General features: G+C 44.2%; 1 protein-coding gene across 1 annotated transcript in view; it reads right to left on the bottom strand.

Moving 5' to 3' along the window:
* DLGAP5 (DLG associated protein 5) overlaps window positions 1-27,987 on the bottom strand; it is a 108,707-nt gene that overhangs the window by 54,485 nt on the left and 26,235 nt on the right. The window contains exons 4-12 of the mRNA XM_082275217.1: window positions 19,066-19,152; window positions 17,959-18,045; window positions 17,330-17,420; window positions 16,835-16,927; window positions 16,592-16,659; window positions 15,043-15,323; window positions 5,411-5,541; window positions 5,195-5,303; window positions 362-447 (exon numbers count right to left, since the gene is read on the bottom strand). Of these exons, the coding sequence (XP_082131343.1) occupies window positions 362-447; window positions 5,195-5,303; window positions 5,411-5,541; window positions 15,043-15,323; window positions 16,592-16,659; window positions 16,835-16,927; window positions 17,330-17,420; window positions 17,959-18,045; window positions 19,066-19,152 (1,033 nt within the window). The remainder of the gene's footprint in view (window positions 1-361; window positions 448-5,194; window positions 5,304-5,410; window positions 5,542-15,042; window positions 15,324-16,591; window positions 16,660-16,834; window positions 16,928-17,329; window positions 17,421-17,958; window positions 18,046-19,065; window positions 19,153-27,987) is intronic.

The following is a 27,987-nucleotide window of genomic DNA, read 5'->3' as shown; positions in this document are numbered from 1 at the left end:
AGACAGATTTTATTAATGGCTAACCAGGCCGAAGATGCTTTCGCCATCCAGCGGCTAAGTAGCCATTAGGATGGCTTAAAAAAAAAAAAAAAAAAAAAAAAAAAAAGGGATGATGCCTGTAGCTGCAGGCATCATTCTGGTATAACCACTAAAGGTCAAAAAAGGACATACACGTATGGGACTTGCTTTACGTGGTTAATACCCACTATTAAGATTTCAAGACCAGAGGCTTATGCAGTGGTCAATCTTTGCATTGATCGTTTAATATTCTAGTCTTTGAAAACCTGGTATAAATTATTAGAAACTATGCATTAGAAATTTCATTAAAGGAGAGACAATGAGCCATGCATTCTTCACTTACAGTCTTCTGGAATATCCTCTTCAATTCTTTTATCCCACTCGCAGCACATCAAGGCCAACCTCTTAATCTCAGACTTTAGCAAACCTCTGATGTAAATAAAAACATAAAAATAAAATACTTCAATGATGAGGAAAGATAACAAAATTGCAGACAATGGCAAGAAGGGCTTAAAAACAAAAAACCTCCATCGAACTAGTGTGTACAGTAAAGCCTTCTTAGAACAGAAGTCATATAAACATCTTATTCCATTAGGCACACACTTAAGAGATCTCAATTTTAAACAGTGAGCGGAATCATGCTGCTAATTTTTGCAACTTGGCCTTATATGAATCAGAACTGCACTGTTATTAGTGTAAAGTGATAAAAGGGGTCTACAAAATAAAAAAAAAAAAAAAAGTTACCTTCAGTGAGAATCTCATTTAAAAAGCAGCAGATGCAGAGTTCCAGTCAGCTCTAAGTGCCGGTCTACATTAGTGCGATCACCGAGAACGCATGTAATTCGGAGAGCACTGCTCCTAAATTACATGCGATCTCTGTGCGGTGCAAATTTCAGTCATACAGTTTGTATGTCTGAATTCGCACCGCAATCGCACTAAACACGCACATTGCGATATGCAATCTCAACTGGGGGTGCCATTAACTTTAATTGACACCCCCTGCATATCGCATATGGCAGTGTGAACTGCCAGGGGTGCGGATGCGATGCGGGAACACACTGCATATTCGCAGCGTTCCCGCATCACAGAAGTGTGAACCGGGACTAAGACAGTTATTTTTAAAACTTCTAGTTTCACAGTAACCTGCACTCTCTCATTTTTTTATCACATGCTCAACTGGAACAGCTTCACTTCAAACTACTTTATCGTTGCCTTGATTAGCGAATGTACGAAAACTGACAATGAAAGGTTGAGGAATGGCACACAGCAAACTGATAGAAAGCAGAACTATCCTTAAAATAATCACCCACATCTAGAGGGTGATCTCCCCAAAACATTTACAAACAGTCCAATGGGAGCAGTTAAGTCCGGGGGCGTGTCCAAGATGGCAACCAGAGCAGAGGCATAGTAGGGGAGCTCCATGCTTGGCCTGGCCTACCACCCCTGCAGATTTCTCAACTGCTGACAACTGGATTCTACAGCACTTGTTCCTCTAACCTGCTATGACCAGAGGTAGACCTTCATCAATGCCTCGGAAAGACTACTTATGCATCGACTAAACCTAGTGCCAAGAAAGCTGGGCCTCGTGTGCTCTCCAATATGGCAACCCAGGCGGAGGACGTGGATGCAGCACTTCACTCCCATCCTACAATCCTGTTTGATGTGATGCAGTTCTGAAGCTAGAGACACCTTCTGCTGCAGGCTGCCGTGATGGGACTTTGTGAGTTCCTCTCTGAACACCTTATGATCCAAAGACTGGATGCAGATGTTGAGGATAAGACTTCAAGTGTACCTGGGTTCAGCTGTCCATCAGTGAACTTTTTCTTTTTCTACTATGCAACGGTTTTCAAGAATTGTGCCTTCAGACTTGTTTTACCGGGCGATTATCTTCCTGCAGGGAAGTTTACATTGTGTCCTCATGCCGAGACACACACTTTTCTTTCTACCAGGCAATATACCTTTTGCTTTTTAACTGTTCTTCCATCTAATCTAGAGCTTCCGTGCTGTGACCTTCCAGCATTTTTTGGTACACTGCTCCCGATTTACTTTAGTCCAGTTTTGTTTGGGATTTCAAGCATACTCTAGTTTTGGGGGGCATGATGTTGGGCTGTTTTTTTCTTATTTTTTTGCTTACAGTTAGAGGTATACGATACATACGCTACATGCTTACCCTATGCTGAGCCCTGACCAGTTTTACACTGGGCTTAGGGGAAGATCCACTTCTGAGTGGGTGGCCCAAATAACTATCTGCTAAACTATGGCCCCACTAAACCTGCTGACCTGGAATGTGAGAGAGGCTTGAACTTCAAGATTAAGGGCTCTCTGGTGTTCACATTACTTAAAAAAAAAAAAAAAAGTACCACCCACATATCTGTATTCTTCAAGAGAAACACCTTACTGGAGGCAGAGTTCTCTCCCTCAAGAAACCATGGGTGGGCTCGTATTACCATTCCACTTTCTCCTCATACTCCTGAAGAGTGAGTATTCTAGTTCACAATAAGCTTCCTTTTTACCCTGTCGGATCTTCATCTGGACCCAGATGGTCAGTATGCAATTCTACATGCTTTATGTGATCGTGTTGATCTGGTCATTTTCAGGATACACATACCACTGCCAGTGACCATGACGATACTTCACAAACTTCAAACTAGCCTGGCTCAGTATCCTACCAATGTGGTACTAGCAGGGGACGTTAATATACCGCCTAATCCTAGCTTAGATAAGATGCACCCTGACCAGGCAGTTGACTCGACATTATCTCACTGGGCTAGGATATTTGTTCTGCATGATGCGTGGAGATTGAGGCATCCAAGAGACAGAAAATAACTAACTATACCTGTCACTAAGCCACTCATGCTACTCCATCTCGAATCGATTTAATTTATGCAAGTGATTCCCCATCTCTTATCTCGGGTAGCGGAGGTTTCCATTTTACCATGTGGCATTTCAGATCATGCCTCGGTTATGGCGGTCCTTAGCACTGACTCAGCTGCCGGCCTGGGACTGTGGAGAATCTCGCTTTGGGTTACTGATGTAATATGGGCACCATATTTTAATTTGCCGCCCTCTCTGGGGCATTGATAGATAATTGCCCTCCCACCCCTCTATATATCGGAGGCTGTAGTAGTAGTACCCAAACCTGGAAAGGATCCTGAACTGTGTGCTTCCTATAAGCCAATATCACTCCCCTATGTAGATGTAAAAATACTGACAAATTTTGATAAACAATTTAAACGGTCATATTGTCCCCAATTCATGGCGACCAGACTGGATTTATGCCAGGCAAAAGGTACAGATATTAACATTCATTGTTTATACATTAATCTTAGCCTTTCAGAGTGCAGAGGAGCCTCAGAGGGTAGTGGCCTCTCTAGATGCAGAGAAGGCCTTTGACTCGGTGGAATGGGAATATCTCTGGCAGGTAACTTGGGCATTTTGGATTCGGTTCCAAATTAATCACTGGATTCAGCTACTATAAAAGCCCAGTGCCCGGTTTCCGCACCGATAACGTTATGCCCCCCCCCCCCATTCCAGCTTGGCAAGGGGACAAGACAGGGATTCCCTGTCCCCGGGGCTTTTCACCCTGGCAATTGAGCCTGTGGCTAACCTGCTTCGCTAATCTGACACAGTGGGAGGGCTAATGGTGGGACCCCTGATTGAAAGACGTTCTATGCTGACGACACTTTGTTGTACCTGCAAAAGGATTCGGACTCCCTGACTGCAGCTTTAGAAATTATAGACAGATACAGGACCGTCTCAGGGGTGAAAATGAATTAAGCCAAATCAGATTTGCTCCCACTGACTCCTCCTCCACCCCCTCCCTCCCTCTTGACCCACTTCTCTACAATGGGTATCTCAGTTTAAATACCTGGGTAACCTAATAAGTGGCAAGTTAAAAAAAAAAAAAAAAAAATCTGGATAATCTTTTTATTGGTTTTTCAAAACTCAACAACAACAAAAAACGAGTGCACTAGGTTCACAATACAAGTCGGGATATCACATTCAGCAGCAATCCACCCGCGCAGGGGCGTCAAATCACATAATTCCATGCCGAGGCAAATGGCTAAAGAAGGGCAAGCAGCGGTGCAGGGAGTGAATAAGGGCCGCAAGCCAGAACTCTGCTCACCCAGCGCTCATCGCAACATGGGCGAGGCCAAAAAGTACAACCAACATCTAGGTGACCAATGCCATGGACGAGTCCGCCAGCCACCTGGCCCAGACCCTATCATTTTTTAGGGCAACCCCATCCAGATATTTAGGGGACAAAATATCCCATGTTGCAAAATGTAATCCTCAAGTGCTAAGCATGGAAAAACACCCCCCCCCCCCCCCCCCCCAGCGGGATCAGTAAATCTCCTTAAGATACTTTCTCCCAAAATCCCTCTATGTATTTAGGAATACCCCGTTTAATTTGCAGAAGAATGCGGTTGGGATAGTAGATGGAATCACCACATCCTTTATTTGGGCTGGAGCGGTCCCTCGGATAGCCAAACAAACTTCAGCTACCCTTATTTGGAGGTCTGGCTCTACCTGGTTTTAGGAAATATTACTAAGCGGCGGTGCTGGTCTCCGTCTGTGGGTGGTTTGCTCAACCTAGATCTAACCCCGCAGTTCGGCTGGAAGACGCCATTTTGGGATCCTATGCTGTTCTGACTAACTTGGTTCATAGGGGCACAAGGGCTACTGTGCAGAGAACGACCCAAATGCGGACGACGGTGCGGGTCTGGGCGCAGATGACCAGGGCTACTGGTCCACTCCATCTAAAAACTAAAACACCGGCATCTATAGATCTCCACATTCTAACACTAACCCACCCCTGTAAAGAAGAAATCAGTATACTTCCCTTTTTTGAAGCCGATCTGATCCCACGCTGAGCTGTCAGCCGCGGCTTCACTGTGGCAGTGGGTGTAGAAGACAAAGCCAACAGAAGCCCCAAAGTAAGTCTATAGGTGACATCACATCCCATTCATTTCACAGCCGTTGTCAGCTGTGTCCTCTGCAAAACTCCCCTCGCTGGAGATTGGGTCAGATCGGCTTCTTCTTTACAAGGCTAGATAGGTTAGGGTTAGAACTAGAACGTGGAGATCTATAAAATGCAGGGGTGTTTAGTTTTAGGGTGGACTTCTCCTTTAACTGGAAAAAATAAACCCCTAAGTAATTAATCCCGAAGACTAACCTGAAATATGGCACATCATGAGGAGTCTGATCTGATTGAGGAGGCTTTTCAGTAGGTGTACTTGCATCTTGGTCACATACAGGAGGGCAATCTTCCCCAACAGGCAGAGCTGCACAGACCACACCTGCAACTTTATACAAAAGAAACAAAACCTTAAAAAAATGCCAAACTATATATGTTACACAAAACCGTGTGTTCAGGACCATATTTGTGTACCTGTGGCTTCAGACGAAGTACAAATGTCCATTTCCAGTTCAACGCTCGTGGTCTTCATGGGCAAGTCAGGAGGAGACACCTGAGGACTCCTATTTTCTTCAGTTTCGTGCTCTCGTGTGAACACAAAGTTGCTTTATTGAAAAAAAAAAGAAAAACATTTGAAAAAGATCAGTTGCCAGTCAAAAGCTGAAATTATGTATTAAAAAAATAAAAATGTAGTAGCACCAAAAACAGTTAAGAGCATTGGTGTAGCTTGCTGTCTGCGCCACGCTGAGCGGATATTGCTTTCTTATACACAGTATGGCTGGTCGTGGTCTTCACCTCTCCATCTGGCTCAGTGCCAAGCTGCCCCTTTCCTCTGATGTTCAGGGATTGTGGTTATCTAGGACATTTATGATGCCATCTTATGAACCAATGTGTATGCAAAATCCCGCGCTGGCCCTGACGAAGCAGCTGTGTACTGCTAAGCAGGTCGGCTACTAACAGGATACAATATTTGTTTTTATTGTACTTGGCTATGTAATTATATGCATGAATTTTATTTTGTGGTGAGGTTAGCCACCTACATACTTTTAATGTGATTCCATAAATCTACTGTTTTATCCAATTCCTTGTGTTAGTACAGTGCCTTAAAAAAGTCCTCACATAAATGTAGATCTATATCTCTCTATCTCTTTAAAAAAAAAAAAAAAAAAAAAAAAAAAAAAAAAAAAAAACACAGGACACTTTCGTACTGTCACCAGCGTCCCTAATCACTGCCACACCAGTTATAGGATGACACTGTGCTGCACTCGTGACCGTATGAAAAAAGGTACATTTTTTTTTTTTTAAGGTGGGTGGGAAGAAAGAAGAATGGGATTTTTGACTTACCGTAAAATCCATTTCTTGGATGTTCATTGATGAACACAGCTCCTGATCGTCTTAACCATTGGTTATACTGCCCCCTACAGGGAGTAGGACACTAGGAAGAAAAAAAAAAAAAAAAAAAAAAAAAAAAAAAAAAAATGGGGCTATGGGCAGTCCCAGGGGGTATACGGTTACTCTTCTCCTCCTCCTCCTCCTCCTCCTCCTCCTCCCCCCCCCCCCCTCTGCTATAGGCACTCCATTTGGTTAGAAGCAGTGACAGAAGAAATACAACTCCACAGAGGGGTGGGTGCTGTGTCCATCAATGAACATCAGAGAAATGGATTTTACGGTAATACAAAAATTACATTTTCTTTCGTTCATTGACGGACACTGCTCCTAAACTTCACCCCATTGGGACGTCCCAAAGCAGTATTCAACATGAGGGGTGGGAAGAGCAAGAACAAAAAAACACTTCAAGGTTAAACATAGCCAACCAGGCAACATGGAGCTCAACCATAAAATCTGGAGCTCATCTGAAAAAAAAAAAAACCCGTCTGTCTGATTCATCTGGAAATGGTCGCAGAGGAAGCGGACAGACCTTTCCGAGGGCAATCCATGAGCACAAAAGAGTGAGTGCGTTCCTAAAAGACTCTGTAGTTGCCAGGTACACCCGAATAGCCTGAACCTCATCCAGGGCATGCAAAGCAATATCCTTAGGATGTTTTGACCTGGGACACAGGGAAGGCAACACAAAGTCTTAATTTAAATGGAAAATCAGAGACAACCTTTGGAAGGAACGATGGACAGAACCACCAAGTAAGGTGGACAGGATAACGCTGCCAATTCCAGCACCCTGCACATCAAAAAGGCCACCTTCTGGGGCAGCATAAGCAGGAGAATCTCCCGGAAGATTTTCAAAGAGAGGCTTCTGGAGAATTGAGAGCACCAAGTTGAGGTCCCAGGGTGGTAGCAAAGACCACACTGGAGGAGCAAAGTGTCGACCTCCTGGAGAAAAAAGGTACACACCAGGGAGTGCATTGCCAAAAGGTTGTTAATAGATCACCACCTGGCCCTTTATGGTACTCAGTGGAGGTTTCTGCTCAACCCCCCCCCCCCCCATTGAAGGAAGGTCAAGACCCGAGCCACCGAGAAAGGAGGATGAACCCCCAAGAGACTCACACCACACAATGTACATCTTCAGCGTATGGTGGTAGATCTTCCTAGCTTTTAACAGCGTTGGAAATCACCAACTCAGACAAAACCTCTGTCCTTCAGCACCTGGCTTTCAACAGCTAAGCCGTCAAAGTCAGTGACTAAAGCAGGATGGAAGAAAGATCGGCCCTTGGAACAGCATATCCTCTCTGGGAAGTAGTCTCCAAGATACGTCGGCAACCAGGTCGCGTACCAAGACTGGCGAGGCCAGTCCAGGGCCACTAAGTTCACTGGAATCCCTTCTGCATCAATCCTGCGCAGGAGCCTTGGCAGAAGATTGAGGGGAGGGAAGATTTAATCCGACGATACTGGCCCCACGGGGCACCCACCAGAGGATTCTGTGACTGTGCCACAAACCTCTGCACCTTTCTGTTGAGCCGAGACCCTAACAGATCCACCTCAGGGGTGCCCCACTGGAGAAAAAAAAAACAGATGAAACCCCTCCAGATGAAGGGACCACTCCCCTTGGTCCAACGCCTGGTGAAAGATAATCCGCCTGCCAGTTTTCCACCCCTGGAATGTGTACGGCGGCGAGGGATGGAATGAAGACGTTCTGCCCACAGTAGAATTCTGGCTAACTCCAGAGCAGCCAAAACACTGAGTGTGAAAGGAGCTGAATACAAATGCACGCCACACTTTTTACATACTTATTTGTAAAAACATTTTCAAAATCATTTATCATTTTCCTTCCACTTCACAATTATGTGCCACTTTGTGTTGGTCTATCATATAAAATACCAATAAAATAGATTTAGGTTTTTGGTTGTAACATGACAAACTGGAAAATTTCAAGGGGTAAGAATACTTTTTTCAAGGCACTGTAAATGGCGGGACAGACACTCAATTAGTCTATCAACAGGGTCCGTAAGGGCCGGGGATTCTTTCACCGGGACCACAGTAGACTTATTCAGTCTGGAACTGGATGATCCTCTTTGGTGGTGCGGTCCACCGCGTTGAAACCTAATCCGCAGAGGGATAACGGCGTTTAAAACGCTTAGGCACCACTTGATGCGTCCCCACTGTTTGACAATATTGTCAAAAAGTCCTGGACAGGGGAACACTTTGCCTGATTTCTAGGATTTGCAGGTACCAAAAAAAGACACCTGCGTTCCTGACACTGTAGACTCATCGGCCATTTTTAACGTTTCTTGCACGAAAACTAAGTGCTTCCACCAATGCGCTTTCCCGTGCAGCGGCTGACAAGGACATGTCCTCTTCGCCATCAGAATGCAATGACACAAAGCCACAAGGGCGGTGTGCATCTGTGGCAGCCATATTTGCCTTCAAATCTGAAGGCAAAGAGAAGACAAAGGGCGTTCACGGCTAGCATTTTACACTAAATCCACTTTGACACCAGGCTTTCTAAAAAACTGCTGTAAAAGCTGACAGGGGCATCGACCCAGAAGGTTCTGCAGCCACACTGAGGGGGTCTGTAGTAGTGATCGACTGATATCGGTTTTTCGTTGTCACTACCGATATTTTGGCCAATGCATATCGGTATCGGCTGATATTTTTGTACATTTAAAAAATGTATTTTTATCACTTGACAGGTACTCTTGTGGGAAGGATCTGGGGGTCTAAAAAGACCCCAAACCCCTGCTCTGCACTTAAAAGCATTCAAAACATCAAGTTTGGCTGTTTTGAATGCGGTCATTTTTTTAATCTGGTGCCGAGTACCTGGAAGTGATGTCATGACATCACTTCCGGGTTTTTTACATGGAGACCCAATCAGAGCCGAATCAGAGTGGGGGATGGAGCGGGAGGGGACATCCCCCCCTCCGGCTCCTTGTAATGACAGCCGAGCGGGCTTCTCAGTCGCATAGGTTGTCATTACAAGACGCCGACCATCGGCTATGGACGCCGATACCCGGGTGATGACTCTAGCTGCAGGCATCACTCCGGTACAAGCACTTTCCAGAAATATCGGTCACCTTGGTGGCAGATTCCGATATATTGGGGAAAGTGCATATCGGCCCTCGATATATCAGCTTTGCCGATAATCGGTCAATCACTAGTCTGTAGGTGAGATTTTGTCCTGGGACTCCATTTACACTGAATTTAAAAAGCTGTAATGTCACTTTAAAAAAGTAAAAAAAACGCGATCGCACCGCTGTACTGGCGGTACAGCAAGTCCCAGCCTAACACGGTCTGTTAGTGTGTGAGGAAACCCACAAGAGACCCCAAAATACATTAACCAAACCGATCAGGAGGCTTGCAGGAACGATCTGTACAGCAGAAAGAACGATCTGATACAGAAAGTAAAGTACCTGGGTCATGCCTAGAGTGTCTAAAGTCCGCCTAAGCTGTCCAGCACCGTGGACTACAAGAAAATGGCCGCCCCATGCATTCCAATGGGGAAGATTTAGAAAATACAGACAAGAAATGGATCAAGTGGCGCAAGCTGTTAGCACTTCATAAAAACGATAGTCCATATAATAGCACATCAAGGCTATGATAAAGTCTTAAGGTGAGATGAGGAAATAGTCTGAATGCTCAGGGCCAGCCTGTTGGGGAGCAGAAGCGATCTCCAAACATGCAACAAACAAAAGAGAAAACAGGCGCCTCTGAGTTAAGACTGCGATTTAATATGGCAAACAAGTAATAAAAACTTACATCAAAGTAAGTATAAGCAGACAAGATGGGTCCTTCCGGTGTCCATGTGGAGGCTGGGGCTTGGAGTCATCACTGTGGGTCTGTAATCATCTCCTCTCTTCCTCTTCCTGTCCAGCAGGAAGTGGAGGGTGTCACAGCAGTGAGATGGAGGCTTGGACAGCAGGGTGAAACCGCAGTGAGATGGAGGCTTGGGCCGCACAGTGGCTGTGATGCTTGTCCACAGGATCTTCCGGCGTAATGACTGACGCGTTTCCGAGCATGCGCACTGTGGTGGGAAACCAGCGCGCGCTCCTTTTTCAAAGTCAAATGTAAAAGGGAAAGAGAAGGACCAATTTATGTGTTCTGGGACAATGCCCTCTGGTGGTGAAGTTATAAAATTACTATCAAAGTAAACATGACTCTACATTATAGCTGTATGAGGAACAATGCCCTCTGGTGGTGAAGTTATTAAATTACTATCAAAGTAAACATGACTCTACGTTATGGCTGTATGAGGAACAAGGGTCCCTCTAGAGGTCAAACCAGTAAGAAATAAAAACAAACAATATACATGTGATACGATGCATAAAGAGAATAATGCCATAGACAATGAGAGGAAAATTAGAGGGGAAAAAAAAAAAAAAAAAAAAACCATGGGATGAAATGAGAAAGAAATGATAAATGTGGAAATAAAATTAAATATTAAAGAAAATAAATATAAAATATAAAAATGAAATTAAAATAGAAATAAAAATCAAAAATGGGAAATTAAAAATAAATGTAAACAAAATAAATAAAGAATTGTATATGATGTAAGCATATCATTAACTGAGACTAAATATACAATAAAAAAAAAAAATATATATATATATATATATATATATATATATATAAAAAAAAATATTATATTTGTATGTGATAATGTAAAATTCTTATAGTATATATTGATATCAATATCCTACATATTTTTTTTTTTTTTTTTTTATATATATTTTTTTATTGTATATTTAGTCTCAGTTAATGATATGCTTACATCATATACAATTCTTTATTTATTTTGTTTACATTTATTTTTATTTTCCCATTTTTGATTTTTATTTCTATTTTAATTTCATTTTTATATTTTATATTTATTTTCATTAATATTTAATTTTATTTCCACATTTATCATTTCTTTCTCATTTCATCCCATGGTTTTTTTTTTTTTCCTCTAATTTTCCTCTCATTGTCTATGGCATTATTCTCTTTATGCATCGTATCCCATGTATATTATTGTTTATTTTTATTTCTTACTGGTTTGACCTCTAGAGGGACCCTTGTTCCTCATACAGCCATAACGTAGAGTCATTTTTGCTTTGATAGTAATTTAATAACTTCACCACCAGAGGGCATTGTCCCGGAACACATAAATTGGTCCTTCTCTTTCCCTTTTACATTTGACTTTGAAAAAGGAGCGCGCGCTGGTTTCCCACCACAGTGCGCATGCTCGGAAACGCGTCAGTCATTACGCCGGAAGATCCTGTGGACAAGCATCACAGCCACTGTGCGGCCCAAGCCTCCATCTCACTGCGGTTTCACCCTGCTGTCCAAGCCTCCATCTCACTGCTGTGACACCCTCCACTTCCTGCTGGACAGGAAGAGGAAGAGAGGAGATGATTACAGACCCACAGTGATGACTCCAGGCCCCAGCCTCCACATGGACACCGGAAGGACCCATCTTGTCTGCTTATACTTACTTTGATGTTAAGTTTTTATTACTTGTTTGCCATATTAAATCGCAGTGTTAACTCAGAGGCGCCTGTTTTGTTTGTTGAAGATTTAGAAAATGGCTGCTCAAGAGAGGCCAGGGGAACTGAGGGTTCAACTATTCCATGGAGGGGACCCACGTCCATCCCGAGACCGCCAGAGAATTGGGGGGGGCACTTACCATACCACAATATCAGGTAGGCGCCACTCTGAACAGACTACCTCCCACCCGGGATGGGGGTGCTGCCAGCCAAGGGGTACGCTGTGACTCAGGGCGTTCGCGTACCAGCGAGACGGTCCACTTGCGGGCTCGTTTCCGGTCTAATGGGGGTCTGTCGTGGCAAGGCCTAGTGCTGGACTATAACCTGCTCACGCTCGCTGGCCAGGCTGGGAGACCTTAAGGATCTAGAATATCCAGTCCGAAACCCAGCCAGCTGTTGCTTGTAGTTCTCCAGGAACTCTACTAAAAAGAATAAAAATTACAAAAAAAAGTTCCAAAAAAACAAAAAACAAAAAAAAAAACAAAATTAGCTAAAACCGAAGTCCCAGCAGGGAACTAGGCCCTACTTCTAAACTAGGCAGAAACAAACAGAACTGTAGCAGAGTGTGTGGGGTTATGCCTGCAGGGACAGCCCCATAAGCGTGGTGAAAGCTTTTTTTCTGCCTAGTGTCCTACTCCTGTGGGGGGCAGCATAACCCAATGGTCAAGATGATATGAAGCTGCGTCTGTCAATGAATGATAGAGAAATCTGCATTTCTGTCAGTAGAGGGTATTGCGGGGAAAGGCTCCAGTTTGGTTTGCCTACAGTGGGCCAAACTATCTACTGTATCCCAACAATCCCCCAAAGGTAGTTGGGGTAGGAGGTATATTCTGACCTCAGGCCTAGACGGTTAAAAAAAAAAAAAAAAGAAGAAGAAGTACATGTTTGACAAATTTACTTTTAACCTTTAAAATGATTTCCATTAGTGTTCCCTGCCATCACAGCATATATAGTTTACCCATTTAGTCTAGTCAGTAAATTGGTGCAATTTACTGACTAGAGAGCAAAGCAGCAATTTGCAAATATTTTGCGGAAAAAAAAAAGAAATTCCTAAATGCTACAGGGATGAGAAAAACATAGCATGCCAGGAGGTGCAAAAAAAATAAAAAACACACACAAGGAATGAAGTGCGGACCGCAGTGAAAAGTGCAAGTAGCTTTCCCGCCAGAGTTTTCATTCCAGAAACTCTGCTAAATCAACCACAAAGGGGTTGATTTACTGCACAGAAACCAATCAGCTTCCAGGTTTTGTTTTTGCCAAAGCAGACTTGAACAAACTGAAGTTAGAAACAGATTGGCTACCAAGTACAGCTGCACCAGACTTTGCACTCCGTATTAGTAAAATAACCCCCAGAGTATTTCTTCACCAGCAGTATCTGCAAGTAAGAAGTGTTGCAAACCACTACCTCAAAAATACCTAATCCCTTAATTTATAGATTGGACACTTGAAAAATTTCAAGAGAATTTATCAAGCTCTTTCAAGGGCAATGCATGCTTCTGGATAAGTATGGTCAATAAGGAAATGCATACTGGCAGAAAGCTTTTCAATTATTATTGGGATTGCCAAATTAGGTTCTCATGCATAGTTAAAATGTTCCTAACATATACAGTCCTTTATTTGAAATAAGTTCTTTTTTTGGCTGTCCCCTCAAAACACACAGCAATTAATGCCTGAACGGCTAACAAAAGTGAGTACACCCCTAAGAAACAATGTTCAAATTGGGCCTAAAGTGTCAATATTTTGTGTGGCCACCATTTTCCAACACTACCTTAATCCGATTGGCCATGGAGTTCACCAGAGCTTAACAGGTTGCCACTGGAGTAGTCTTCCACTCCTCCATGACGACATCAGAAAGCTGGTGGATGTTAGAGACCTTGCGCTCCTCCACCTTCCGTTTGAGGATGTCCCACAGATGCTCAATAGGGTTTAGGTCTGAAGACATGCTTGGCCAGTCCATCACATTTACCCTCAGCTTCTTTAGCAAGGCAGTGGCCATCTTGGAGGTGTGTTTGGGGTCATTATGTTGGAATGCTGTCCTGCGGTCCAGTCTCCAAAGGGGGGGGGGGGGGAATCATGCTCTGCTTCAGTAAGTCACAGTACATGTTGGCATTTATGGTTCTCACAATGAACTGTAGCTCCCAGTGCCCGCAGCACTCATGCAGCCCCAGACCACGACACTCCCACCACTATGATTGACTGTAGGCAAGACACACTTGTCTTTGTACTCATCACCTGGATGCGACACACACGCTTGACACCATCTAAACAAAATAAGTTCATCTTGGTCTCATCAGACCACAGGACATGGCTCCAGTAATCCAGGTCCTTAGTCAGTCCTCAGCAAACGATTTGTGGGCTTTCTTGTGCATCATCTTTAGAAGAGGCCTCCTTCTGGGACGAAAGCCATGCAGACCAATTTGATGCTGTGTGCGGCGTATGGTCTGCGCACTGACAGGCTGTCCCCCCCCCCCCCCCCCAACAATCGCTGCAGAAATGCTGGCAGCACTCATACTTCTATTTCCCAAAGACAACCTCTGGATAGGACGCTGAGCACATGCACTCAACTTCTTTGGTCAACCAGCTCAGTTTCAGGGTCTTGGCAATCTTCCTATAGCCTAGGCCATCTTTATGCAGAGAAACAATTCTTTCAGATGCTCAGTTTTTTGGAGAGAAAGAGAAAGAGAAAGAGAAAGAGAAAGAGAAAGAGAAAGAGAAAGAGAAAGAGAAAGAGAAAGAGAAAGAGAAAGAGAAAGAGAAAGAGAAAGAGAAAGAGAAAGAGAAAGAGAAAGAGAAAGAGAGAGAGAGAACACCAAATTGACCACACCTGCTCCTCATTCACACCAGAGACCTTGTAACACTAATTAGTCACATGATACCGGGGAGGGAAAATAGCTAATTGGGCCCAATTTGGTCTTTTACACTTAGGGGGGGTACTCCCTTTTGTTGCCAGAGGTTAGACATTAATGGTTGTTTGTTGAGTTATTTTGAGGGGGGATAGCAAATTTACACTGTTATACAAGCTGTACACTCACTAATTTACATTGCAGAAAAGTGTCATTTCTTCAGTGTTGTCACATGAAAAGATAAAATATTTACAAAAATGTGAGGGGTGTACTCACTTTTGTGAGATTACACACACACTATTTTATTTAGGGTAGAAATGCACCCCCCCCCCCCTTTCCCCCAAAGCCCTACCTTTTACCAACTACAGGGCTCCATGTGAAAGTTGGTGTTAAGAAAGCATTGGCTCTTTTGGGAGTCAATGGCTGGAACTTGAAAGAGGACAGTCCATCCAATGGTTGAAACTCGAAATTCTCTGGAGCAAAGGACGGCTTTCTTTCTTCTCGTACGGTGGTCTCTGTAAGGATCTCACTTTCCACAGCTGTCACTTTGTTGGTAATATCTGGCTTTGGCTTTTCTTCAAAAACCACCTCTGGTTTCAACTTTTCAGATTTCTCTTGGTCAGGTACTGCAGGCTTAAAAAAAAAAAAGGGAGAAATTTTAATCAATTTTAAGATTTAGTAGGAGGGTGGGAGGTTTCCAACTCAGTCATGCTTTTATTGCAGCTCGCATCCCTGTCAGTCAGAACATCTCATTACTTCCAGTATGGTGACCTGAATGGGAAGCAAGATTAAATCTTTCCAAGACACAGGCAGCAATAAAAAACCGGAGGGAAGGAGTGAAGAGGAAGGAGCTTTTATTAAAGTTTATGCCACTGGTTGGAGAGATTTAGACAGTCAATTTTTCTTAAGCTCCATTCAAATCAATGCGTTTATTCATGGTTTTTGCAGACATGCAGGACATTATTTTTAACATAGGTTCCTATGGAACACGTTCATATATCAATGCATTTTTTTACCTCTGCGTCTTTGGAAACAGTCAGACTTAAAAAATTTTGCTTTTTTTTTGGTTCAATAGTGAAGCTGCAAAAAAAAAAAAAAAAAAAAAAAATGTAGTGCAATTTTACTGTGGTTTGCATTGGTTTTAATCTGTCCAATAACAGAATTTGGGGGAAAAAAAAAAAACCCAGCAAAAAAGCACTGCAGAACGCTTAATAGCAAACTGCATAGGTGTGATTGAGTCTTCGTGACCACACAGGAAAATCTCCCCAGTGCCTATGGGAACTCAACAGGGGCTTTAACACTTGCCTATTCAAGTTCAGCTGAAGCGACTTTAGTATAGCTGGCAATCCTACAGCAATCCTTAAGCGCCATGTACATTAGAAAGTAAACTTTAAAGTGGAGTTCCACCCATTTTTGGAACTTTAGATCTATGTAATCCCCTTTAAAATGGCTTTTACCAATGGAAACTCCGCGGGGGCGGAGGCGGGGCAGACACGGCTCAGTACAGATACAGCTACTGCGAGATTTCTGGAATAGAATACATCCCAGCAGACACTGCGGATCGCCGAATGACGTCATCGCCGATCGGACCAGGAAGTGAGGAGAGGAGGAATAAAGCCGAAATTAAGGTATTTACTAGCAGAAAAAAAAAAAAAAAAAAAAAAAAAAGTTTCCATTGGTAAAAGCCGTTTTAAAGGGGATTACATACAGCTATGTATTCCAACCTATTAAAAATGGGTGGAACTCCGCTTTAAGAATACACAGCTTTCCCCTACAGTGGCATTTTTACAGACTACTGAAATATTCTAATACAATATATAGATACACCAAACTATAGGACAGCATGAGAGATGCTACAAGTAGTACTAGTTTGACTAGAGTGTGGAATACAGAACCCTTACCTCTGGTTCTATTAATGCAGATTCCTGTTCAGAGTTCTCTTTGGTGGTTCTTTTTTGAGGCTTGTCCACTACTAAAAAAAAACAAATACTGTGCTGGTGAAAACCGTGAATATTAACAAAGTCTTTCATGTACACAAATTGGGATAAATAACTCCATCCAGGCACACAAACCTATCCTGTGTTGCTAGCGAGTGCAAACTGCATACTCAACCTCAGTAACACTACTGCCTACAATAAAGTTACCTGAAGTGTTGATTGCTTTCACTGTTGGAAGCCGACTCGTGGCAGCTATAGCTGCTGTTGCTCTTGTATTTCTGGCAGATGGAATAGCAGTGACTAAACAAAAAAAAAAAAAAAAAAAAAAAAAGGGAGGACAAAATACATTACTATGAAAAGCGAGGTACTCAATCCATATACAAAACTATTGTGCAACACTGGCCTGGGGCATAGCAAGGCACTAGCAATACATTTTTTTTGAGGTGGGAGAGAAAAAAAAAAAAAAAAGACCCCTCCTTTCCATTTTTTTGTAAATAAAAAGTATTTAATCCCAAAGTGGATAGAGCAAACATGCACAATACATACAATGTAGTTGTGGCATTTGAGGTTATACCATGCCAGAAAGCATAATTTAAACACGTATTCTTCAAAATGAACATTTGGGTAGATAGTCATTGTGGTTTTTAATAAGATAATTTATACAAGAGCCATTAAAAACAGGAATCCGCCATTGCCCATTACCTTTGTTTTCCTTCTCATTCTTTTTTGGGGCAGTTTTTGGTCCACGTCCTTTTGAAGCAGTTTGGTCAGAGATTTTGTTTAGTACGGGCACCTGCAACAATGAGCAAAACTGAGACCCCTTTTCTGGCTTAAAAAACACACACACAAACCTACCTGTGAGAAAAAAAATGGTGATAAACCAAAGCGAACTGCGCAAATTACAGTGTACTAGAACTTTTCCATTAATCGTGAATACATGAATAAATTAAATGTGGATGGTCCGGATTCTTTGTGGATACCAATGCTTATTGTGACCCCCTATAATTAAGGGGTCATATCCTTCTGGTAAGGAGTATTAAGATCACTGAGTGAAGGTGAAGGTTTAAACACCACTTCTATCAAGTCTGTGCTTCTAATGACTGCTGCGGTTAACCATTTAATCACCTTGATATTTTAAGCACCAAAGGACTTTATTTATGGTGGGCTTGTGCTTTTATCAATTGTTGTGGTTTTCAATCACCATTGATGGTTTTAAGCACAAACGGACTGTTTTTTAATTGAATTAAATTATTTATTCACTTGCACCCATGCAATTTTTGTTTATAATTATTGTTGAGCGCAATATATAATTTTAAATTTTACAAACCTACCTGTGCAGGCCGAGAAAGGGGTTTATGAACAGGAGCTTCTATTTTGGCTGCCGATCTGGTAACTCTAGTCACAGCAGGTGGCACAGTCTAAAAAAAAAAAAAAGTCAAAGGATACTAGTGAATCACTAATAGTTCCCATCCATATCGGCAAGGAAATCACATCACTGGAGAGACCTTTTGGAAGAAAAGTCAGCCAATATAGGAAAAATACACTGAGAATGCGGTGCAACAAAAGCCCTGGGGGACAACAGTCAGTTTAAAGTGAAACTAAAATGTAAAGTGAAGATTTACCATGTTAGGTCTCATGCACACAGGGTGTTAGGAAAAAAAACGTGCTGCAAAGCCACTAGCAAGGCCAGGAAAAAAGCAGCTGTAAAGCATGCTTTCAGTAGCTTTTACCATGCGTGTCAATGCACATTCCGCCGTGTTAGCTCTTAGCAGCATTTCTCAGCCTTTATTAAAAATCAATGGTTGCCTATGAGAGTCGTCTTTCAGCCCACTGATTTGAATAAAAGTCGCATCCAAGTTAAATCATAATGATCCGACTTGCGCTCTGAGGATCTTGAAAGGGAATCCCATGCCAAACCCCCCCCCCCCCCAGAACATACCAGGGCACACACCCTCAACATTGGTGTGGGGGGGGGGGGGGGGTGTCCTTATCAGAATCTAAAAGCCCCCTTTAACAAGCCCCCCCATTGAGTATGCATTGTACCCCTACCCGTTCATCCCAAAATAGGCAGTGTATTGTAAATAATTACAAGAGACAGTTTGGAGAAGTCCGTTATTAAAAAATCTTTCTCCAAAATTCTGCCTCCGGTCTTTTGTGTAGCCAACCCAGTCCTTCAAAGCGTTTTCTGTGGCTTCCTATTGGGCGTGGCCACCTGGTGACGTCACCCGGAGACCCCAATCCTGTTGTCATGTCGACAAAAGAAACAAACCACCCACGGTTGTTGGCAAAAGGCCCTTGTCCCCATTAACACTGGATGCTGAACGTGTGACCTGGTATGGTTCAGGAGGGGGGCACTCGCTCAGACCCTTCCCTTTCCTGACCTGCATGCTCGGATAAGGGTCTGGTATGGATTTTTTCTCCCCCCCCCCAGAACCTACCTGTACAGGCCGAGATCGAGTAGAAGGAACTGGAGCATTTATTTTGGCAGCTGGTCTGGTAACTCTGGTCACAAGAGGGGGCACAGGCTGAAAAACAAAACAATTGGATTATGAACATAAGTTGTCAACTATTTTCATGATTAGTTGAGTTGGTCAGCCAATTACTTGGCCGGCAAACAGAATGCATTTGTTTACATTGTAGAAAATACAGTACAGTAAAGCACACAAACAGCTCAGTACACCATTTATACATGTCAGTATACACAGTGCAGCGCTCATACAGCTTAGTACACAGTCCATACATGTCATAAGTGCTTGAGAACTTGTGAATGTTAAGAGCAAAGCCTCATGGGGACATGTAGTCCTGGGCAGGAGAAGGAAGTAAGGGATTCTAAAAGATTTTACCTTGCTATAGCGGCACTAGCCTAAACTATTTATAGTATTTTTCACAACAATTTTTGAACTTTTTGCCGACAGTCCCTGAGTTAACACATGGGAGTTCCTGGAGCATGTTTCACCACCCAACCCCCTCAGAGGCTGCGGACCTCGTGGGGTCCCGGGTCGCTTTGTCTACTATGACAGCGGTCCTGCAGTCACCGGTGTCCAAAGCAGATATGGCCCTTCAAAATAGGACGAGTAAAAAGAGTCCGCCTTCACCTGCATCCTCTGCTTCTTCAGATTCTGAGCTAGGATTGGCAGCCGGACGCAAGTCACCCTATTGGGTCTGCGGCAAGGCACCCGAGTGCTCTGATGGTGAGGATGAATTCTCTTCCACTACAGTAGCGCATGAAAAAGCGCTGGTAGATGCATTGATTGTATCAGTGCGGGAAACTTACAAAATTGGAGGAAGAAGCTACTGCACTGTCGGCTGTGACAGTTGAAGTCGGTACGTGCAGAACTTCCAAGTTGACAAAAAGGTATTCCCCTTTCTCGCCTATTTTGACAAAATCACCACAAGTCAGTGGGGTTCCCCAAACACAACAGTGTCCCCAAGCATTTTTCTAGAAGATATTCTTTTGCAGAGTCCCTGCTTAAAAGGGAGAAGAAAAAAAAAAAAAAAAACAAAAAAACTTACAGTACCACCTGTGGTGAACTCGCAAGTTTCCAGGTTAAATAAAGCCACCCTTCTTCCGGTGGAGGACTGTCCTTTAAAAAGGGCCCTTTTGACAAGACAGCCGAAACTCTGGTCTGATACCGGTTTTCCATGGCCAGTTTTCGCCATAACCTTGGTTTCCCAGACCTTGACGGAATGGGGGGGGGGGGGGGGGGTTCAACCTCCTCCTGGTAGGCCAGTTGGTCCAGAGGTTGCAGTACATCTGTGATGCCTCTCTGGATGTGGTCCCCCTAGCCTGCAGGGTGTCCGTGACAGCTCTGACTCTTCGCCACTTGATATGGTTGAAATACTGGTCTGTGGACCAGGCTTCCAAGAAGGTATTGACGGATCTCCCTTTTGTAGCAGACCGCTTGTTTGGAGCTTCCATGGGGGGAGATCTTACTGGGAGGTAAGAGTACTCTGCTTCTGCAGACTGCCAGGAGTAAAAGAGGCTTGTCGCAAGCGTGGCCCTTTCCTCTCGGCCCACAAGTGGTCCTTTCCTCCCTCGGGATCTAAGGACCAGAGATTAAAATCCAACCGTAACCCTGCAGCAGGTTTCAAGAGGCCCTGGCCTGGTAAGTCAAGAGTTGGTCCCTCCAGAACCGCAAACAAGCCCACTTCTGGCTGATGGGGCTCCATCAGCCCCGTATCTAGGGTAGGGGTGGGGGGACATCTTTGCTTTTTTCCAGATTCGTGCTTTTTTCCAGACTCCTGGGATTCAAGACAAATGGGTTCACAAGTTAATTAGGTCCGGTTACAAGCTCGAGTTACGGTCCTTACCTCTGGCAAGGTTCTTTCCTTTAAATCTGCATTTGTCCCAAGATCACCTACGAGGTCTTCTGGGGGCGGTACAGGATCTGCTCTCACGGGGGGTCATTATACCAGTGGAATCTGAACTCTTTCAGGGGTTTTATTCAAACCTATTTACGGTTCCCAGGAAGGAAGGCAAGGTCCGCTCAGAAATTTAGAATCGAGTTCATTTGCACAGTAGCGGCATCCCTTCAAGGGCATTTGAGGAATATCAAGCCTCTATCGATATCAAGGACGCTTGCCTTCATATCCCAATGTGCATTGGGCATCAGCGTTTCCGTCACTTTGCCGTGGGCGAGGAGCAACCTGGTGTTGGCATTACTAAGGCAGAAGGCGATTGAAGTGCTGGGGTACCTGGATGATCTCCTTCTGGGAGCAGTCTCTGAATGCCTTGGGGAAAAAAAAAAAAAAAAAAAAAAAAAAAAAAAAAAAAAAGAAGGACTATCTGGACAAGTCGGTGCAAACATTGCAAGAGTTTGGATGGAAACTGAATTTCCAAAAATATGTTCTGGTCCCGACCACCAAACTGGACTATCTGAGCCTGACCCTGGACATGACCTCAGCCAGGTTGTTTCTTCCAGAGGTAAACTCCAGAAGTTGCAGGATGAGGTGCGGCTCCTGTTGTCTGACCGGCAATCATCCCTCAGGACTTGCATTGTAAGTGCTGGGTCTGAGGATTTCCACTATCAAAGCAGTTCTGTTTGCTCAGTTCCATACCAGGTATTTCCAGAAGGAGATTCTTGCCAAATGGAACAATAATTCAGTCTCTGGACAATCTGATCCTATTGAGCCGGAGTACGAGAGGGTCTCATATGGTGACTCTGCTCTTCCACAGGGAAAAAGCCTCTCTCCCCCTGTACTGGACGGTGGTCGCCACAGATGCCAGCCTGTCTGGTGGGGGGGAGGAAGTGTCTTGGGCACGGATCTGGCTCAGGGAGTTTGGACCCTGAAGGAGTAGAGTCAATATACTTGAAACTTGGGTGATCAGGTTTTGCCCAACTCACTGGATGGATTGTCTGCAGGGGCACCTGGTAAGGATTCAATCGAACAATGGCATATGTCAATCAAGGGGGCACCAATAGTGCCCTAGCGGCCCGGGAAGTAGCATGCATTCTAAGGTGGGCAGATAGGTTTTTTTCCCCAGCTATCTCTGCCGTACATGTTCCAAGCGTGGAAAATTGGCAAGCGGACCTACCTCAGTCAGCAGACGTTGCATCAGGGGAGAATGGTATCTCCACTAGGAGGAGTTTCATCAATTGTCTCTTGGGGGGGGGGGGGGGGGGGTACTCCTGATATGGACCTTTTGGCCTCATCTCAACAGGAAGGTGATGAGGTTTGTAGCAAGGTCTCAGGATCCTCTAGCCGACACCAGACACTCTGGTGGCTCCTTAGGGCCAGTATCGTCTGATGTACACGTTTCCTCTGCCAACTCTTCTGCGAAGAATCGAGGCAGAAGGGGTTCTGGTCATCCTAGTGGCCCCAGACTGGCCTCACAGGTCCTGGTATGCAGACCTAGTATGGCTGGTCTCAGATGTCCCTTGAGAGACTCCCTCTCAGGGAAGAACTGTTAACTCAAGGACCGATCTTCCATCCTGCTTTACAGGCGCTGCCTTTAATGGCTTGGCTATTAAAAGCCAGGTGCTGAAGGATAGAGGGGTGTCTGAATCTGATTGCTATGCTGTTAAAAGCTAGAAAGTCTACTTCTAGGAAGATATAGCTGAATAACGTACATTACGGTGCGAGTCTGGGGATCTTCCTGCTCCTTCTCGGTGACTCTCGTTTAAAGTTCTCCAAAGGAGGTGTAGATCAGCGTTTGGCCTTCGGTACCATCAAAGGGCAGATTTCAGCCCTAGTAATTTCCTTTCAACGCCCGTAGGGATGTACCCCGTAAGAGGATGGCCGTGTCGGCTGCGACAATTTCCAGATGCGTTAGACGGTGGTGCAGGCCTATTCTATTAAGGGTCAGGATCCTCCTTTCCCCGTTAAGGCACATTCTACGAGGGCGCTTAGTGCCTCCTGGGCCTTCTGTCATCAGAAGGTAATACAGGTTTGCAAGGTAGCCACCTGGTTGTCCGTGCATACATTCACAAACATTTATAAGGTGGATGTGCTGGCATCTGCGGAGGTTTCTTTTGGCTGCAAGGTTTTGCATGCTGCTGTTGGGAGAGGTTAGTCCTTTTTGAGGGTGTATTGCAGGTGTGCTCCAGTGGTTCCTGGTTGAGCTCCTGTTTTGCCTGGTTGGCTATGTTTAGCCTTTGGGGAGTGTGTTTTCTTTCAGTTTTCTTCCCACCCCTCATATTGACACTGCTTCGGGACGTCCAATCGGTCAAGAAGATGAAGAGCGGTGTCCGTCAATGAACATCAGAGAAAAGGATTTTACAGTAAGACAAAACTGGATTTTTGTACTTACCGTAAAATCCTTTTCTCTGAAGTTCATTGACATATACAGCTCCATATCTTCTTAACCATTGGTTATGCTGCCTCCTACAGGAGTAGGACACTAGACAGGAAAAAGCTTTACCACACTGAAAGAGAGTGTATCAAAGTGCTTTGATTAAATATTAAAGTTCATGGTATATTTCAGCTAGTGGGCTCTTGCAATGACATTAACGAGTCATTCTGGCACACCTCAATCATACATCCTTTGACACTTGGCAGTTCTATTTTTGCATATAGACGACAGACATTGATAGGTGTTTACATATTAAACACCTTTTATTCATTCAGACACCTTTTATTCATTCATTTGGACACTTAACAAGTTAGGCTTCGCATAGAGATTACAGACAACACCTGAACACTGACAATCACTTACATATTAACACATCAGACAGCTGAGCAAGAGACGGAACTGCCCTTTCCACAAACAAACTTTCAGACACACTACACCCCACATTTTCAGCACTGTGTTAGGGAAACAAAAGCCTTTTCATATATTGTCTTAGTATATACACATTTTATTGTTAAGTTGATATAACAAAAAACTATCAGCGCAAAACCAAATATGTGATATAACACTCAAAATAGGTAAAAACACTGTGCGTGAATAATGTACTGAAAAAGTGCATAAATATCACTGTGCATAAAACATATATAGGCGGCAGCATACACCAATCGTGTTCACATCCCACAATAAATCAAAATAAGTACAAAATACTGGCGCAGCACATTTTTTGTATTTATTTTTATTGTTAAGTTGACCCATGAATTGTAACTGGTTCAAACTGGTTTTTGCCGCTCAAATTTCCTTTAAATATGTGAGCCAAACTTGAAATAAAATTAGATGTATCTACATTAAGTTTAAGTTGCTATGTGTCGTTGCATCTCCTGGCCAGCAGACGGAAAATTCACTACACAGGGGGAGTTAGGACTGAAGGGTCGTGAATCATCTTCTACCTGCCTCTTGACGTAAATGAGCTAACAAACACTTATTGGGTTGTCCCTGCAGGCATAACCCCACACACTCTGCTACAGCAATCAGTTTCCTTGCAAGCAGTGTTTAGAAGATAAAAAAAAACCCCATTCCACTCAGAGGGGCGGGTGCTGCATCTGTCAATGAACTTCAGAGAAAAGGATTTTACGGTAAGTACAAAAATCCAGTTCTTTATCGTTCATTGACAGACGCAGCTCCATATCTTGACCATTGGGACGTTCCACAGTACTATTTGTATGAGGGGTGGAAAAACGATGCAAACAAGAACGTAATTCCCCAAGGCTAAACTTAGCCAACCAGTTAACATGGAGCTCAAACAACTGGAGCTCACCTAGAAAAAACATACACCCTCAAAGAGAAATAAAGGTTCTCTTTTAAACAGCAGCCTGCAAAACCTTGCGGCCAAAAGAGGCATCCGAAGATGCCAACACATCTACTTCGTAGAACTTTGTGAACGTGTGCACAGACGACCAAGTTGCAGCCTTGCAAACTTGCATCACTGACGCTTGATGGGGAAAAGGCCAAGAGGCACTCAGCACCCTAGTAGAATGCGCTCTAACAGGGAAAAGGAGGAACCTAACCCTTCAGTGAATAAGCCTGAACCCCCATCTGCCTGATCCATCTAGCTATGGTCGCAGCAGACGCAGCCAATCCCTTACGAGGTCCCTCTGTAAAGGACAAAAAGAGCATCTGATTTTCTGAAAGACTCAGTAGCCACCAGGTAAACCCCGATTGCCCGAACCACATCCAAAGAAAGCAAAGCAATTTCCTTGAGATGCTTGAGCTTAGGATAAAGTGAAGGCAGCACAATGTCATTCAAATGAAAATCAGAAACCACCTTAGGAAGAAAAAAAAGACTGATTAGGTCGAAGTACCACTTTATCTCTGTGGACCACCAGGTAAGGAGAGCGGCAGGACAACGCCGCCAATTCAGAAACTCTGCAGGCAGAAGTGATAGCCACAAAAAAAAAAAAAGGCAACCTTCTGAGACGATGAAAGCAGAGAAATGCCCCCAATGTTCTCAAAAGGATGCTTTTGAAGAACAGAGAATACCAAAGTCACATCCCATGGAGGCAACAGGGATTGCCTCAAAAGAGCCATACGGCGCACCCCCTGAATCAAGTCATGCGCAGCTAACGGGCGTTGGAAATATATAGCCAAAGCTGACACTTGGCCTTTGCTAGTGCCTAAAGCCAACCACTGTTCAACCCCTTTTTGCAGAAAGAGCAAACACCCTAGCTACCGAAAACAAGCGAGGGTGCACCTTCAGCGATTCACACCAAGAAATGTACGCTTTACACGTACGATAGATCGATCTTCCTGGAAGTAGACTTCCTGTCCTTCAATAATGTAGGAATAAGAGTCAGAAAGACCTCTATCCCTCAACACCTGGCTTTCAACAGCCATGTCATTAAAGGCAGTGAGTGTAAAGCAGGATGGAAGATCGTACCTTGAAGCAGCAGATCTTCCCTGAGATGAAGTCTCCAAGGAACATGGGCGACCAGCCTTACCAGGTCTGCGTACCAAGACCGCCAAGGCCAGTCTGGTGCTACCAGAAGTACCGGAATGCCTTCCATCACCGGCCAAGAATCCTCGGCAGGAGTACGAGTGGAGGGAAGGCATAAATCAGTCGATATTGGCTGCAAGGAGCCACCAAAAGCATCTGTGGCATCGGCAATAGGATCCCGCAACCTGGCCACAAACCGCTGGACATTTCTGTTGAGGTGAGACGCAAACAGATTCACCTACGGAGTCCCCCCACCGGACCACACAAGAGGTGAAACACCTCCAGATGAAGGGACCATTCATGCAGTCACATTTTGACAAAAGCCCTAAAGGACCAACAATGGATTTAGTTCTGCTTTAAAGTGAAGAGAACGCAACATGAAGGTTTGCCATATTATATTACAGGAACACCTAGAAGAAATATTTTAACAGGTTTCAGACCGGCCGCCGTAGCTTTACTGCGGCAGGCAGCCCCTCCTGCGCGAACCGGGGTAAGACTGCGTCGGTGGCGAGCATGCACCGGCTCACTCCCGCCCCCCACTAGACAGCAGGGATGCCGATGTACGGGGCTGGCGGCACCGATTGCCACCAGCCACCTGCGATCGCTTCCCACTGAGAGAAGAACAGTCAGCAGTTGTAAACACAGGCGATCGTTCCCTCAAATGATCACAGAGCGCCTTTGATCCTTTTATCTAGGATCACAGGTCTCTAGTCATTTCACAAGCCCCCCCCCCCCCCCCCACAGTAAACACTCCCGTAGGCTTATATTTAACCCTATCAAACCCCTTCCTTCACAGTAACAGTGCATATTTTTAGCACTGATTACTGTAATGTCACTGGTCCTCCCAAAAGTGTCAAAGGTCAGTTAGGTGTCCGATCTGTCTGCCGCAATCTTGCAGTCCCACTAAAAATGGCAGATCACCGCCATTACAAAAAAAAAAAAAAAAAAAAAAAAAAAAAAAAAAAAACACGACCCCACACACAGTAAAGAAAACCCAACCATACAATCCCATATACACAATCCAATACCCACAGTTGATCCGGAGGAAGGCAAGAAACTACAGCAAAGCATTATCCAATTTGCTACAACAGTGGGAAAAAAAAATTCCTTCATGATCCCAAGAGGCAAATCAGATATTCCCTGGATCACCTTTACCTATAAATATTAGTACCCATTTATTTAGATTATGTACACCTAGGAAATAATCCAGGCCTTTTTTAAAAGCAATCTAGTGAGCTAACAAGAACCACCTCTGGAGGGAGTCTAGAACACATTTTCACAGCTCTTCCAGGTAAGATTTTAAATCTTCCAAGAAATAGATTTTCTAGTGTTTAACAGTGTAGGAATCACCAAGTCAGACAACCCTCTACAGCCAAGCTGTGACAGCCAGCGACTGTAAAGCAGGATGGAAGATTGCCCCTTGCATCAACAGATCTTCCCTGAGAGGAAGTCCTCAAGGAGCATTGGTGACCAGCCGTACCAGATAGGAGAGGCCAGTTGGGAGCCACTAGGATGACCGGAAACCCTTCTGCCTCGATCTTGCACTGGAGTTTTGGCAGAAGCTTGAGAGGAGGAAAAACGTAAATCAGACAATACCTAAACCTCTCCACTTTCCTGTTGAGTAGAGAGGCCAACAGATCCACCTCAGGAGAACCCCACTGGAGACAACCTTGGTGGTTGATATAGGCCATGACATTGTCCGATTTAATCCGTACCGGACACCCCTGGAGACGGCATGTCCAATGATCCAGACAGTCTGATCGCTTGAGAGTTCCAGTACATTGATCGGTAGCCTGGACTCTTCCAGAGCCCATACCCCCCCGAGCACAATCTGTGCTGAGGACGCCTCCCTACCCAGACAGGCTGGTGTCAACCATCCATTACAGGGGGAATAAACGATTTACCCTGATAAAGTGCCAGAGAACAAAGCCACCAAACCAGGAACCCCCACGTACTCTGGGTCAACAGTATCTGATTGTCTAGATACTGAGGATTCTTGTTCCATTTCACCAGAATTTTTTAAGAGCCATCGTGTAGAACTGTGCAAACAGAACAGCCTATAAAAAAAAAAAAACAAAA

This window comes from Pelophylax lessonae (genome assembly GCF_965119305.1).
Source record: "Pelophylax lessonae genome assembly, chromosome: 13".
NCBI lineage: Eukaryota > Metazoa > Chordata > Amphibia > Anura > Ranidae > Pelophylax > Pelophylax lessonae.
This window is presented reverse-complemented; position numbering and strand designations above follow the sequence as displayed.